At 44.8% G+C, this 14,209-nt stretch overlaps 1 protein-coding gene across 2 annotated transcripts in view; it reads right to left on the reverse strand.

Annotated features, from left to right (window-relative positions):
• The window catches only part of MYO18B (myosin XVIIIB), a 300,206-nt gene that overhangs the window by 123,671 nt on the left and 162,326 nt on the right, over positions 1-14,209 (reverse strand). For both annotated transcript variants that reach the window (XM_050745880.1, XM_050745879.1), the window contains exons 30-33: positions 10,760-10,883; positions 9,662-9,862; positions 5,050-5,160; positions 2,413-2,517 (exon numbers count right to left, since the gene is read on the reverse strand). In XM_050745880.1, the coding sequence (XP_050601837.1) occupies positions 2,413-2,517; positions 5,050-5,160; positions 9,662-9,862; positions 10,760-10,883 (541 nt within the window). The remainder of the gene's footprint in view (positions 1-2,412; positions 2,518-5,049; positions 5,161-9,661; positions 9,863-10,759; positions 10,884-14,209) is intronic.

The following is a 14,209-nucleotide window of genomic DNA, read 5'->3' on the forward strand; positions in this document are numbered from 1 at the left end:
GTAAAATACATAACCAAAAATGGATTCACATCTTGTATAAAGGTCATGAACGATCAATAGAGAAAAATGAGACAAAATTCTATGAATAGGCAATTCACATAAGAAAAGGCCACAACCAACATGTGAAAAATGCACAGCATCCCTAGCAATGAGGGCCATGCAATACCATTTAGCACCCGATGCCTGGAAAAAATGTTTAAAAATGTCTGACAGTGCCGCACGTTGGTGGGGACGTGAAGAAGTAAAATCTCAAGACATGTCTAGTGACGGTGGAAACTGCTGCAATCACTTTGGGGAACAATCTGAGTGATATTTAATAATTCCCAAATTGTACATTCCCAGGAGCCAGCAATTCCTCTTTCAGCTACATATCCTGGAGAGACTCTCGCCCGTGTGCACAGTGAGACAGATATGAGACTATGCATTGCAGTTTTGGGTTTTAGGGTGGAAGTAACTAACTACCCACCAAGAGAAGAAGGAGATTTTTAAAAATGAATGCTGCGTGGAAATTAAATGAATTAATTAGAGCTGCATGTATCATTATGGACTAATCTCAAAAACATAATATAGAGGGGGACAAAGTAAAGTGCAGAACCATATTGCTACCTGTGGCTGAAGTTGAAATATACATTCAGGGGAATTATACACTTCAAACCCCAGGGAATGGTTTCATCTGGGGAGGGAGGAAAGAAAGAGGAAAGCAGAGCCAGGACTGAGATTAGGAAGGGACGTAAAGAGGCCACCAACCGTTCTTAAAATGTTTTGTTTCCTTAAAAACATCTGAATAAGAAGTGGCAAAATGTTAATTTATGTGAACCCTGACAGCTTGATTCATAAACACCAATTACATTATTTGTTCTGCTTTTCCATGGGTTTGGCAAAGGTCATAACAAAAACACTTAAAATCATCAAACGTGCTAATTTATTAAAAGGATCCAGTTTGGTGACTAACACAAAGCTGGCTTTTTATTCATCTAAACTTACCTTCTCTTTACATGTAAAATTTATTTTTGCAGTATGTATAAAAACCTGGCTTTATTAGATTATCTATTCTGTTTTCTCAAACTGTGCTGAATAGAATGCAGCCTTCTCCCAGTGATTGCCCACTGTCATTCTAGAATCTGGTACTGGGCTGTGCTCTCGCCCTGATGCTGAAGGAAAGCCACCTCAATGACTCTGAATTCAATGGTCCCAATTTCTTGGCTGGAAAATTAGAAAACCCAGAGACGAAGGAAGATTATATCGACTCCCTCAGTTTCCAACTCTTACTCTTGCTGCTGTGATGTCCCTGCTGTGGAAATCACTCACTAAATCAATTTGTTTTTCAATACATAATAAGCATTTATTTTGTCCAAGGCATGGCTGCCCAAGATGATCATCTGAAGTGGACCCACGTTGTTTTGTGAATAAAGTTAGTGAATCTAGGGAAGGATATTGATAACAAGACCATTACTAATTAATAGACATGGGGCCCATGTTAAGCAAATACATTAAAATACACTCCTTTGATACTTTAAAAGAAATCATAGAAGCCACAGGTATTTCTCTCCAGCACTGGGATTTCATGTAGCAGCAGCACAGGAAGGGAATAGAGTATCTGGGAGGTGGAAGAGCCATTCCTTGCAACTCTGAAATCGGAAGCTGGCTCTGAGCTCTGCTGGCTACATTAGTAAAGCAACAGTTCTCAGTAGTGAGGGAAGTTGATTTCTTTTCCCCAAAGGACACTGGGCAATGTCTAGACATTTTTGGTGGTCACAACTGAGGTGTGTGCTACCACAATGTGGTGGGTAGAGGTCAGGGATACTGCACAATATCCCACAATGCACAGGACAGCCCCTCTACCTCAAGGAATGATCCAGCTCCAGATGTTCATAGTGGTGCAGTTGAGGACCCTGGTGTACACTGACGGGCGGTTGAGAACCCTGGTGTACAGTGATAGCCACAACCCCATAAGGCTCTGCTCTCCAGAAGCTCGGAGTGGTTAACTAGCTCACTCAAAGCCGTGTAGACAGAAGTGCTCCCTCCGAGGCTTAAAGCTACATTTGCCTGGCTCCAAGGCTGACTGCTTCTAGCAAATGTCATGTTCTCAGGAGGGCAGTCATGTGTGCAGTGGCCATTCACACACATCCCCTTAAAGGAAGGACTGTCTACACTCTGATCCCAACAGCTGCTGAAGGCAAAGACAGCCTTCTCCATCGCTCCTGGCTGGACGCACTCTGTTTATTCCCCATGGGTTCTTACAAAAACCCTGCTGTTTGCAGGCACCTGAAGTTCTCTTTGAAGAGCCAGTGAATATGGTGGGAACAGAGCTGATGGAGGAGAGGGTATCCCTCAAGCTGTTCTCCCCATGAGTCCGTCTCTCAAATAGGTCCCTGAGGCACTCCTGAATGTCTGCCGATGTCTCCCCCTTACCTGGTCACAGAGGGTTCCGATCAAGCCTTCCAAATCTTGCTTCTCATGGAGGACCATCTGCTTCTCTTCATATTCTTGCTCCAGCTGCATTTCCAGCTGACGGAGCTGTGGATACACAGAGCGGAAGCATACACAGGGTAAATGAACTCCATCCGGACAAACCCCACAAGGCAAGGACCCTCAGGAGGAGGAAAAATGTACAGCTTGTGGCTTTGTTCCATGAGCCTGCCCTAGTGATTGGCAGGTGGTATCTCTGTGGAAGAACTTAAGAACCTAAAAGCTTGGGAGCTGGACAACAGAAGGGAGGGCTGGTCAATGATGGGGAATCTCTCGCCATTAACTGTGAAACCCCCTCCCCCAGGTTCCCAATAGAACAGATGCCTCCCTCCTGTAGCCATGGCCACTGTTGAATATTTGCAAGTCTTTGCACTCTGATTTTTAAAGGCTCTGCACAATATTATGACCAACATATCAAAAATGCATCCCCCTCCTTTATTAAATACACAATGATGCAATAAAAGAAGTTGCATTAGAGATTTTTTGGTGTTATAAACTATATGTGGCCGTCTCCAAAATTCATATGGTGAAACCCTAACCCTCAGTGCAGTGGTATCTGGAGGTGGGGCCTTAAGGAGGTAATTAGGTGTAGATGAAGCCATGAAGGTGGAATTTTCACAGTGGGGTGAGCGCCTGAAGAGAACCAGAGAGCTGTCTTCCTCTCTCTCTTTCTCCATCATGTGAGTCTACGAACAGGAGGTGGTGGTCCGCAAGCCAGGAAGAGAGCCCTCGCCAGACACTGAACCTGCCAGCACCTCGATCTCAGATTTGCCAGCCTCCAGAACTGTGATAAATAAATGTTATCATTTAAGCCACCTAGACAATGGGATTCTGCTACAGCAGCCTGAACTAAGACATCTGACTATAAGCAACTCATTTAATTTGCAACTGGCTCTGATTTCTCAGCAATTACCCAGCAAACACAGACATTTCCCACTAAAGCAAATACCCCACTGTGGCTGCACTTTGCAGACCACCCCCACCAGCCTCTGTTGTGTACCTTATCTCATCCCCTCCATCCTCCATTTCCACCTCATACCATCGGAGATCCTATTTCACGGGTGGGCAAACTAAGTCCCAGGGAAAATCCAAAGTGCATACTCTGAAATTAGTGGCTGTTTAGAGGAGTTAGTGTCCTGTCTGCTGACCCCAGCTCTTTCTGCCACCCCAGACAGCTCCAGCATTCCCACCCAGGTCACTAACTATTGATTTCCTGCCAACGTGAGAGATAGACTGAACAGAGCAGTCATCAGAATGAGAAGTCAATATCAGTGTTTGTCATAAGGAGAAAAACACCTTTCTCTGACTTCACTCTCTCCTTTTATAAATCTATCCAGAGAAAAGCCTCCGGAGAGTCTGGGTCACATCTCCAACTCATTGGAGCCCTGGCTGAGGGCGCACACCATACTTTGAGGCATTCTTAGAATAAACCAGAAATGTATGCAACCTTCACCTGAAGAAACATGGGCAGGGACTGAGAGCTTCCGTCTCCTGACCCATGGAGGGGGGGAAAAAGTACTGATTGATGGTCACTTCTATAGAAAGCAAGTTCGTTTCAAAAATTTCGTTTAGGAGTGAGAGAAATACGAACCACTCTATACCTGTTTTATAATTAAGACTGGAAAAGCTAAAATCATCTTGAAAAATACACAAAATAACAAAAACTATACATCAAGCAAGGCAGAGTTGAGTGTACTCTGTACACAGGTATGATTCAGGGGATGAGAAGGGAGGGAAGGTCATTATAGATTATGTACTCCATAATGCGAGAACCTGTTAAACGAGGCTTAACCCGAAGCTTTCCAGCAGTTCCACTTTGTAGACCCTACATTCACATCCGTCAATACAGCTCTAAGAATGTTTATCTCGGCACTAGTTATAAGGGCAGAAAACTGGAAGCAACCTAAATGTCCAATGATAGGGGATTTATTGTATAAGTTGAGGACATGCTTTGGGTGAAAAACTGTTAAGCCATTAAACATTTAAGTTAGATCGGTATTTACAGACACGAAAAGAGGCCATGAAAACTGCGGAGACAACAGGCTTCAGAACCGCATAGTCTCATTTAGTGAAAATGGTATCTCCACAAATCTGCATGTGTGTATACAGAGTGAAAGAGAGCTATAAAAGAACACTTAAAATAGTAATAATGATGGCTTCTAGGTGATAACATGTCAAGGGGTTATTCCTTTTTTGCAACCTGGAATGGCTACAAAGACCTTGGATAAAATGTTAAGAAATGGTTTGACTTGTAAGGAAAATAGTAAGAAAGAATTGATTCTATTATTGAAATTTAGAAGTCCTTGGCATCAGTCACATGGCATTACGGGGACTTAGTAGACATCTCTGAGCCATTATGCTGGATGGTTCCAGAGGCTTCTGGAAGTTCCAAGATCCTATTTAAGATAGGCATTTCCGCTCCTATACCCTTGAAGGCACCTCGATGCTAAGGTCTCAGGTGGTTGCAGAAAGCTTGTCCCCAGATCCCAGACCCTGTTCTCCTCCTCACTCTAAGGAAAAGGGCATCCATACCAGACCTTCCAGGACCCAACGGTACAGCTGTGTTCACTGCTCACATACCCGCTTCTGGCAGGACTGACGGACATCCTCCAGTTCCTCCTCCTTGTCCTCACGGTCCTTCTGGTGCATCTGCTTCATCCGCTCGATCTCCAGCTCAAACCGCTGGCGGAGCTGGGGGGACAGCAAGGACAGCACGTGAGGGGGACCCACTCTAACTCTCCAAGCCCTCCGTGTCATCCTTGGCATTCCAACTGCATTTTTCGTTGTTGGAATACATAAATGAGAGTCAAGTTATTTCCCTAGGCATCCTGGAAGGTCACCAATGGTGGGTAAATAGATTAAATATTGCCTCTATCCATTCTTGTGCTTATAACAGACATCACATATCAATCACACTTTCCCACTGAGTTTAGATGCAGCCTCAGAATCCTTCTCAACACTCTTTCTTTTTTATTTTTGAGATGGAGTTTCCCTCTTGTTGCCCAGGCTGGAGTGCAATGGCGCAATCTCGGCTCACTGCAACCTCCGCCTCCTGGGTTCAAGTGATTCTCTTGCCTCAGCCTCTCAAGTAGGCATGTGCCACCATGCCTGGCTAATTTTTGTATTTTAGTAGAAATGGGGTTTCTCCATGTTGATCAAGCTGGTCTCAAACTCCTGACCTCAGGTGATCCACCTGCCTTGGCCTCCCAAAGTGCTGTTATTACAAGCGTGAGCCGCTGTGCCTGGCTCCCTTCTCAACACTCTTAAGATGAAACATATTTCTCATTCCTGGAGCAGGCATCATTGATGGTTTTCTGGGTGGGTGGATAGGTAGATGAATGGTAGGACAAAAGTTTATGAAGACATGAAAGCCTGGAAAAGAAGATGACTTGCCCAAAATGTTATCTTAGACAATTCACTTTACCTCTGGGTTAGTCCTCTTTCTCTGTAGAAAACAACCGTCTTAGAATGCTACTATGAGAATTAAATGAGATGATATAAAACACCTAGCACAGTATCTGATACATAAATATTATTTTCTCTTTCCCCATTATTTCAAAAACAGAAAAGACTATCCCCTCCCTCCCCAGCAACCTGACATAATTAAGAGGTGTGATCCCATGAATGAGCTGGGTCTTTACACAAGAACCTCCAAAACACATGCAGCAGGCATAGATCTGTGCACAATGCTGGAACTGTGTGAAGTCATATAAAGGATTCTAGAGTGGAAGGCAAAAGAGTCATGAGTTCTAGGTCTAGTTCAAGACTTATACTTTCCTGATCTGCATGATTGACAGACTGGCCCAAGTCCTGGCTTCTCAAATTTTGTGGCACATTAGAATTACAAACGCATTTTTAAAACATACAAATTGCAGAGCTTCACCCTAGACCTACTGGAGTAGAATCCCCAGGGTACAGGGCCCAAGAAAGCTTTGAAGCTTTCCTTTATCTATCTATACTCTTTAATGCTATTGGACCTGGAAAAAGCATTTGGAACTCAATAGTGTAGATGGGTGAAATGGTTTTGCTCTGCGTCCCCACCCAAATCTCATTTTGAATTGTAATTCCCATAATCCCCACATGTCAAGGGAAGGACCTGGTGGGAGGTGATTGGATCACAGGGGGTGGTTTCCCCTGTGCTTTTCTCACAATAGTGAATGAGTTTTCACATGATGTGATGGTTTTATAAGGGTTTGACTGTTCCTGATTCACACGCCCTCTCTTGCCGGCCACCATGTAAGACTTGCCTGTTTCCCCTTCCACCATGACTGTAAATTTCCTGAGGCCTCCCCAGCCATGTGGAACTGTGAGTCAATTAAACCTCTTTTTTGCATAAATTGCCCAGTCTCAGGCAGTTATTTACAGCAGTGTGAAAACAGACTAATACAATGGGTTACCTTATAGAAATTATAACTTTCTGATCATTTACTCTACTGTCCCAGCACCTCTCACCATGCCTTTGGAACTTCACAAGTGCTGTCCCCAACATGGAAATTAAGCTCAGAAAAAACAATCTGGGTCTTTTAAAACGTCGATAATATTCCCTGCTATGCCGTGGTGAGGAGCAAAAAGGATAGTGTACGTGAGAGGCCTGTTACAGTTCCTGGCATAAAGTAGGCTCACTTTAAATGTCAACTTCATGCCTTTTTCTCCTTTAAAATGACAGGGGTTATGGGAAGATAATCTAAAACCAAGGAGCCTGAGCAAGCAACTATAATATTTCTTTTTCATTTTTTCTAGCCTCTTGGATATTCTTGACATCTGCAATACCATTTATGTCAAACTTATATGAGTTAACATAAAATTCCCTGGAAAAAGTATTGTATTATAATCAATAAATATCTACTGGATGTCTACAAGGGCACAATGCAGCCTGGGGTTATGGGTGAAGCTGAAGACGGATAAAAGTGTTGAGTCAGCCTCACCTCCTGGGTGAACTGAGCGCGGAAATTCAGGAAGTTGCATTAAGTTTTGGGTCCCTGAGGCCAGGGTAATATATTTTTTGCTTCCAAGCATCAAGTGGTTCCCCAGTGGTATCTTAAAGAGTTAACACAGTTTTTCAAAAGGGCTTGTTTTATTCTTGGCTCTGGGAAGATCCTGTTCATGTAAGGAACACAAGGAACACTGGGTTGCTACATGGCACTGCACCGTCATCCATGCCCTTTAAAGACCTACACAGATATTCCACCTTCTTCACAAACCTTCACTGATTCATAGCTGTGGCTGGCAGGAAGCTAGGGGAGAGATAAGGCTCCATATTTGATTGTACAGACAAGGAGACTGATGTCTGGAGGAAACAGGGGTTGCCTAAGGTCATATAGGCAACAAGCTGCCTCAAAGACCCCGTATTACAGCTCCTTGAATATCCTATGGGTATCCTGTCTCCAGGCTTTTGCACAGGCTGGTCCTCTGCCCGGAACTCTCTCATTCAGCCAATTCTCATTCATCCTTCAGCTTCCCACTTCAGTAAACGTCACTTCCTCTAGGAATTTTTCCCTGATCTCTCCCTCAACCCTGCTGTCATGGCCAGATCTTCAAGTTTAACATTCCTCTAACACTAAGCATGACTATAAACTTTGGGAGGGCAGAGATTGTGTCTGTCTTATTTGCAACTGCACCCTTAGCATCCACAGAGTGCGTGATGCAGAGGAAGTACTTAATGAATACAGGCTGACTGAGTAAAGGACTTGTCAGCGATAAGGGCTCCTTAGTGAGCATCCAAGACTTTCCGGATCGTGTTCCCCCATACCCATCACCCACATGTCTTGATACTCACCAGGCTCCATCTTGATGGAGTAGTGGTCAGCAAGAAGCAAGAGCTGACCCCTGGCTCCCCCAACCCCTGTCCCACCCATCCCCACTTCAGTTCAACAGAGCTGCTCAGAGTTCATCTGCTTACACATTCACGACACCCGATCACATTTTCTCGCATAAGGGTGGCCCCAGCATTTTTTAAAAAAACACTTTAAAGTAATTGCCTTTTACAAAATCCCACAAGAGAAATTCGTTTAGAGCCAAGCATCAGAAAAAGCGTTACTTCCCCCAGAAAAATTTTGTTTGTTTGTTTGTTTGTTTATCTCAGGCATGTAACTCACATTTCCTGTTTCTCTCTGACCACCAGGAATTGTAGAGCTAAAACTGTTACATGTGTAAGACCATCTGTTTTGCTTTATCTGCATATTAATTTGCTGCCCCCACCGCCCCCCTTAGTGTCAATTTTAATTTGTACTTTTCTGGTTTGGATTGTTTTATTTATAATTTTTGTATTCTATTATACATATACCTTGTAAGCTGCCTCAAATTATTTATAGAATGAGGTAAATAAACAAGCATATAAATAAGCAAGCAGACAAATAAAATATTCATCTGGTACTTTGCAGAGGGTGTTGGTACAAAGTATTTTATATTTTTGTCTTACTCCCTTTGTTATTTTATTATTTTATTTTTCCCAAAGAGTAGCACTTCAATCTGCCTTGAAGTTGTGTACAATGCCTGGCACATAGCAGACATTCAAGGCGGTGTGGGGTCAGATGGCATAGGTTCCAAATCCCATCCTTCACACTTTCTCCATGTCTCTGAGTCTCAACTTCCACTTCTGAAGTGGGGATAATACTAAGATCTCCCTACATAAAGTTCTTGGGGAGATTCATGAGATGTGTGGGGAGAGCTTAGGGCTGAGGTTAGTACACAGACAGTACTCAATGAAGGTTAGATATTTGGTCAACAGCAATTTATTGAGCATCAACTATGTACCTGGCCTCATTCTAGGCTCTAGGATTACAGTAAGAAGCCAGAGAAACAGAAAAACAATTTGACTTCAGGAAGCTTATATCCTAATGAGAGTGAAAGGCATAAAGCAAACTTTTAAAAAATACTATCTAATATGATGGCAGGTACCACAAAGGAAAGGAACCCAGCTAAGGAGACAGGAAATGAATGTAACACAGTGGGAGCTATTTGCAAGGTGATTAAGGCAGGCTTCTCTGAGGAGGTGACACTGAACCTTGCAGGAGAAAACTGGATCAGGAAGGATCTGAATGTCAGCCTTAGGAGCTTAAAAGTTCCCTGGGATAAAAGGGAGCCACTGAAGGATGAGGAGCAGTCAAGTGAGGCACCCATGTCGTATTTTAATAACATCATTCTGCATTGGAGACATGGAACAGGGTGTTGCCCTGGGACAGGGCTTTCCTACCTGCTCCAGCTGCTTGATGGTGTTTTCCTGCTGGCTCTGGACTTTCTGTTGCTCCACGGCACTGGATTCCAACTTCCAGAGCCTCTCCTTCAAGCTAGCAACGCAATTTTCCCCCAGAGAGGGTGACCCTAGCAGCTCCCGTTTATGGTCCTGTAGCATCTCCACCTCCTGCTTCAGCTGCGAGGCTTCCTGCTCCTTTTGCTACAGAGACAAAGAGGACAGAGGTCCGGAGTCACATGAGTATGTCTCCCTCCTCCTCCAGAGATACCTCTACAGTCAACTGGGGCTGGAGTGGTGCTTTCCACTTTCCAGTGCCTGCCGTCTCCACCTGGACCGCACGGCCCCTCACAGCGCCCCCAGTGGGACACCAGCAAGGGCTGCTCTCAGTACTGCTCCTACAGGCATGGAGCTGGGGATGGGAGGTGGGATTGGAGTAGACTGTCCCTAGAGTTCAATCTCAGAGCACCTACAAGAAGGGTTGACCCCATTTATAAGGGAAGTGGAGGCACATCGCTAAAGCTTCCCTGTGTGCCTTCTGAGGCTGGATTGACATGTTGGAGCAGGGAGGCAAAGTGCTCAGAAATGACTCTTCCAGGTTAGAAAGTCAGCTCCAGGATCAAATAACTCTTGGCTAGATCATGAAGGAGCTGAGTACCAGGCTAAAGTGCCCAGAGGTTCTCCTGCGAGTAGTAGAGAACCACAAAAGGATGAGGAGCAGCTGAGTGAGGCACCCGTGCTGTATTTTAGTAAAATCTCTCTGCACTGGAGCCTGCATGGACCAGGGCATTGCTCCTGGACAAAGTTATAGCTAACTCATTCTCTGCTGAGCCTGTCGTACCTCCCAGGTAAGCACCTCGGAACCTGTGCAGGTAACTGGAGCAAGATCAAGACATCAAGATTGCTCAAATACAGGCTGATTATCAATTTGCCAGCCACTGTTTGCTATTTTATTAAGACACACTGGGACCCAGCTGCTTGACAGACCAGGATACCCTTGTGAAGTTTTCTCTCTGTCACCATTTGCAGCAGGTGCACGCTGGAGTTTCCTGAGATTCAGCCACCAAGAGCCAAAACAGCTCTGTGTCCCCTATCCCTTACCTTCAACTGCTGCTGAAGCTGGCCTAGCTCCCACCGGACACTGGTGTTCTCCTGGGTCACTTTCTCACGGAGACCCTTCTCAAACACAGACTCACCTAGGGCCTGGGCCAGCTGCAGGTCAAACCTGTCCAAAGCAGAACATGCATCAGGGCTCTGTAGGCAGGTGGGTAGGGGAGTGATTGAGGCAGGGGCAGGGAGGGGCTGCAGAGAGGCTACTAGATTCCCAAGAACCATGAGAAAGAGAGCGAAAGGAAGAAGAAAGAGAAAAACAGAATGAGGAGTTGGAAATTTTTCTCAATGCTTTTACGTAAGGCTGTGGATGTAGGATGGGAATCTGAAAAATCACAGAGCAATGTTTAGGGTTTAGATAGAGTTGCCACAAAAATACTTGAACTTATTATTCTAGATTTCTCCCTCGCCAGAGTCATTCTGACTGAATTTCCTCCGTTAGACTGAAACTTCTGCTGCCCTCATCAGCTCCCTACTAAAATGCTAATCTAAATGCTAACCCTAAAATCTAATAAAAATAAATGGACAAAAATGAAAATAGAATAAAACTATATACAGATATAAAGGATATATTTTTAAAAATGGCCAGGCGCGGTGGCTCATGCTTGTAATCCCAACATTTTGAGAGGCCGAGGTAGGAGGATCACTTGGGGCCAGGAGTTAAAGACCAGCCTGGTCAACAAAGTGAGACCCCATCTCTATTTTAAAAATTTTAAAATTAAAAAAATTTTAAATTTAAAATTACCTGGGCATCGTGGCATGCACTTGTAATCCCAGCTACTCTGGAGGCTGAAGTGGGAGGATCACTTGAGCCCAGGAGGTCAAGGCTGCAGTGAGCCATGATTGTGCCACTGCACTCCAGCCTGGGTGACAGAGCAAGACCTTGTCTCAGAAAAACAAAACAAAACAAAAAACCTGATCTACCTGGTCTGCCAGTCTATGTCAAGGCCCCTTAAATCTATCAGGTCCCATTTGACATCCACTATTTCCTAACCAGTGAGCAAACAAATGGATGTAAGTAGAATGAGGATATTCTACATTTCACATTTTAACATATTGTCTGGCTTATACTCTCCTATGCCACACTAAAGCATGCTGATTATTGATAAAATGATGGACATTTATACATTCTTGTCCTCATTTGTTTCTCAAGCAGAAAACACACAGCCTAGTCAGTCCTACTGAATGTCATCCAGGGAATTAACGCCTTGTTAGGGGCCCTCCTGCCCTTCTGTGATGACCACTGGGTGAGAAGCACTTCCTGGATGTTACGTCACTCTGTTCAGTTGTCTCAGCCTCCTGGCAGTATCACAGATGAGGAAACCAATAGAGAAGCCCTTGCCAAGCCTCAGTAAGGTGTGACTTTGAGTCACTTGCCCTTGGCCCAAACAGGAAGTCCCATTGCTCCAGAGATCTTGATATGGCAGAAGTGGGCATGGGGTTTGGCCTTTGGTGACAAGAAAGTCTCTCTTGTTATAAGATTATCCAATGTTCCTTAATATTAGACTATCACTCAAAGTCTCAGACTCCTGAGAGACCCAATCATAAGGGAGCCCTCCTGTTGGAACAGCTCAGGAGCTTTCTGATTGGCTGTTGGTGACATCATCCAAAGGGCACTATTTGCTGCCTCTGAATGGAAGCATTGTGATGAGCGTGATGATCCAGCCGTCCCAATGTGCCACATCCTGGGCTGGGATCCATGTCGTTTTTACAACAATTCAGCAAGAAACATGTCATTCAACCCATTCACCGAGGAGGAAACTGAAGTTCAGAGAGGAGGAGTGATTCGGCCCCAAATTCCAAAGTGGTGGAAGTGGATTTGGGCTCAGCTTCCCTAGTGTCTTAGCTAATCTCCCATCTACCTGTCCATTCCTGGGACAGGTAAGGGAAGACAGTGGGGGCCAGACAGTAACTGATGGTGCAGAGGAGTCCTTGACTTAACAGGCCACTTGACGCCAAAGAGTAGCTACTACAGACCCCAACTCCTACCAAACAGCTCACACTGACCAGCCAATCACCTGAGGCCAGAGAGATTTGCACACAATCTTCACCCTGCTAAGAAAAGGCCTTGGGTCCAGCCTCCCTTGAGCGTGGGAGCCAGTGAGTCTAGCCAGGGCTTACCTGGGGTTTCATCAGCCCTCAGAACCAAGCTTTGTGACCCATAGGGTAATCATGCCACAAACAATCCAACCAAAATGAAACCATTCCAGGCCACTCTGAACTTAGAAGCCAAAGTGGCAAACAGAGAACTCTACCAATGGGGAGACGTCCCTCTGTCCTGGGCCCAGCAAACTCAGGAGGCAGCTGCATCTACATTTCGATTAAGCATTGAGAGATGCAAGGAAGTATTTACTGACTTCTAGATTTTTCCTTCACCATAATCATTCTGCCCAAACTTCCACAGTTAGACTGAGACATAAACGCTAATCTACCTGGAAAGGTAATGCCTGCTATCTGCAGTTGGCATCAAAACATAAATTAGCTTCTGCCAAGAGATGGTAACAGAGCAGAGGGCATCACAAGAAAGCTGAGTTTTGAGAGGAGGACATACAAATACGAAGAAATAGGAACTTTCCTTGGGGGGGTATCCTGGGGAGATTCATAAGTCCCTGTAATGAGGGATTCTGTCCAAAGGGAAAAGGAAAGACCAGAAAGATGGAATTTTCTGGCTGTGCAAATTCCAGAGGCTGGCTGAAACCCTCATCCAGGGCTGAAACCCTCTGTTAGGCCTTTCAGAACAGGAGTAGAACCCATAATTAGGGGCCAAGAGGGTTACAGCGGGGAGAAACCTGGGGAATGATGGAGTCCAAACCTCTTGTTTCACAGACAGGGGTACATGTCAGACCCATTCTTCAAGATCAGATGACCTGTTAAGTCCAAGGACTCATCTGAAACATCAGTCGCTCTCTGGCCCAGAGAGATGGTGTTATTTGCCAAGGTCACACAGCAGGTGGCCAAGATGGAGCCAAGCCATTTTCCCTACTGCAACGGTAAGGTTCAGCCAGAGCACCCATGGTGAGGTGGAAAGGGGAACAGAGTGATATATCAATAAACGCAAAATAAGCCTTTCTTATTTTGAGGGTGGAGAGCAAGCTAACGATCCCCCAAAGACCTTTTTCAGATGAAGAAGCCAGCTCAGGAAAGCTGAAGGATAAATAAGAGAAATGATATTTAACGCAGATCAAGTTCAAAATCTATGCCACCTCCATGGAAATATAATTCTGCTTCCTACTTCTTGGAAAGGAGGCAGTTTCCACAAAATCACGTCTTGGCTCACGCAGGAACATTTGTCTGTATTTTGTCATGGGCCTTCTAAAAGAGGCTGCTTCCCACCTATTTGCCTTCTGTGACATCTCCCATTAGGTCTTAGCTGGCTCAAAACAGGACCCCTGTATACCTTTACCCTCACCAAGTGAGCTGGAGAACTTCAGACACAGCCAA

This window comes from Macaca thibetana, chromosome 10 (genome assembly GCF_024542745.1).
Source record: "Macaca thibetana thibetana isolate TM-01 chromosome 10, ASM2454274v1, whole genome shotgun sequence".
NCBI lineage: Eukaryota > Metazoa > Chordata > Mammalia > Primates > Cercopithecidae > Macaca > Macaca thibetana.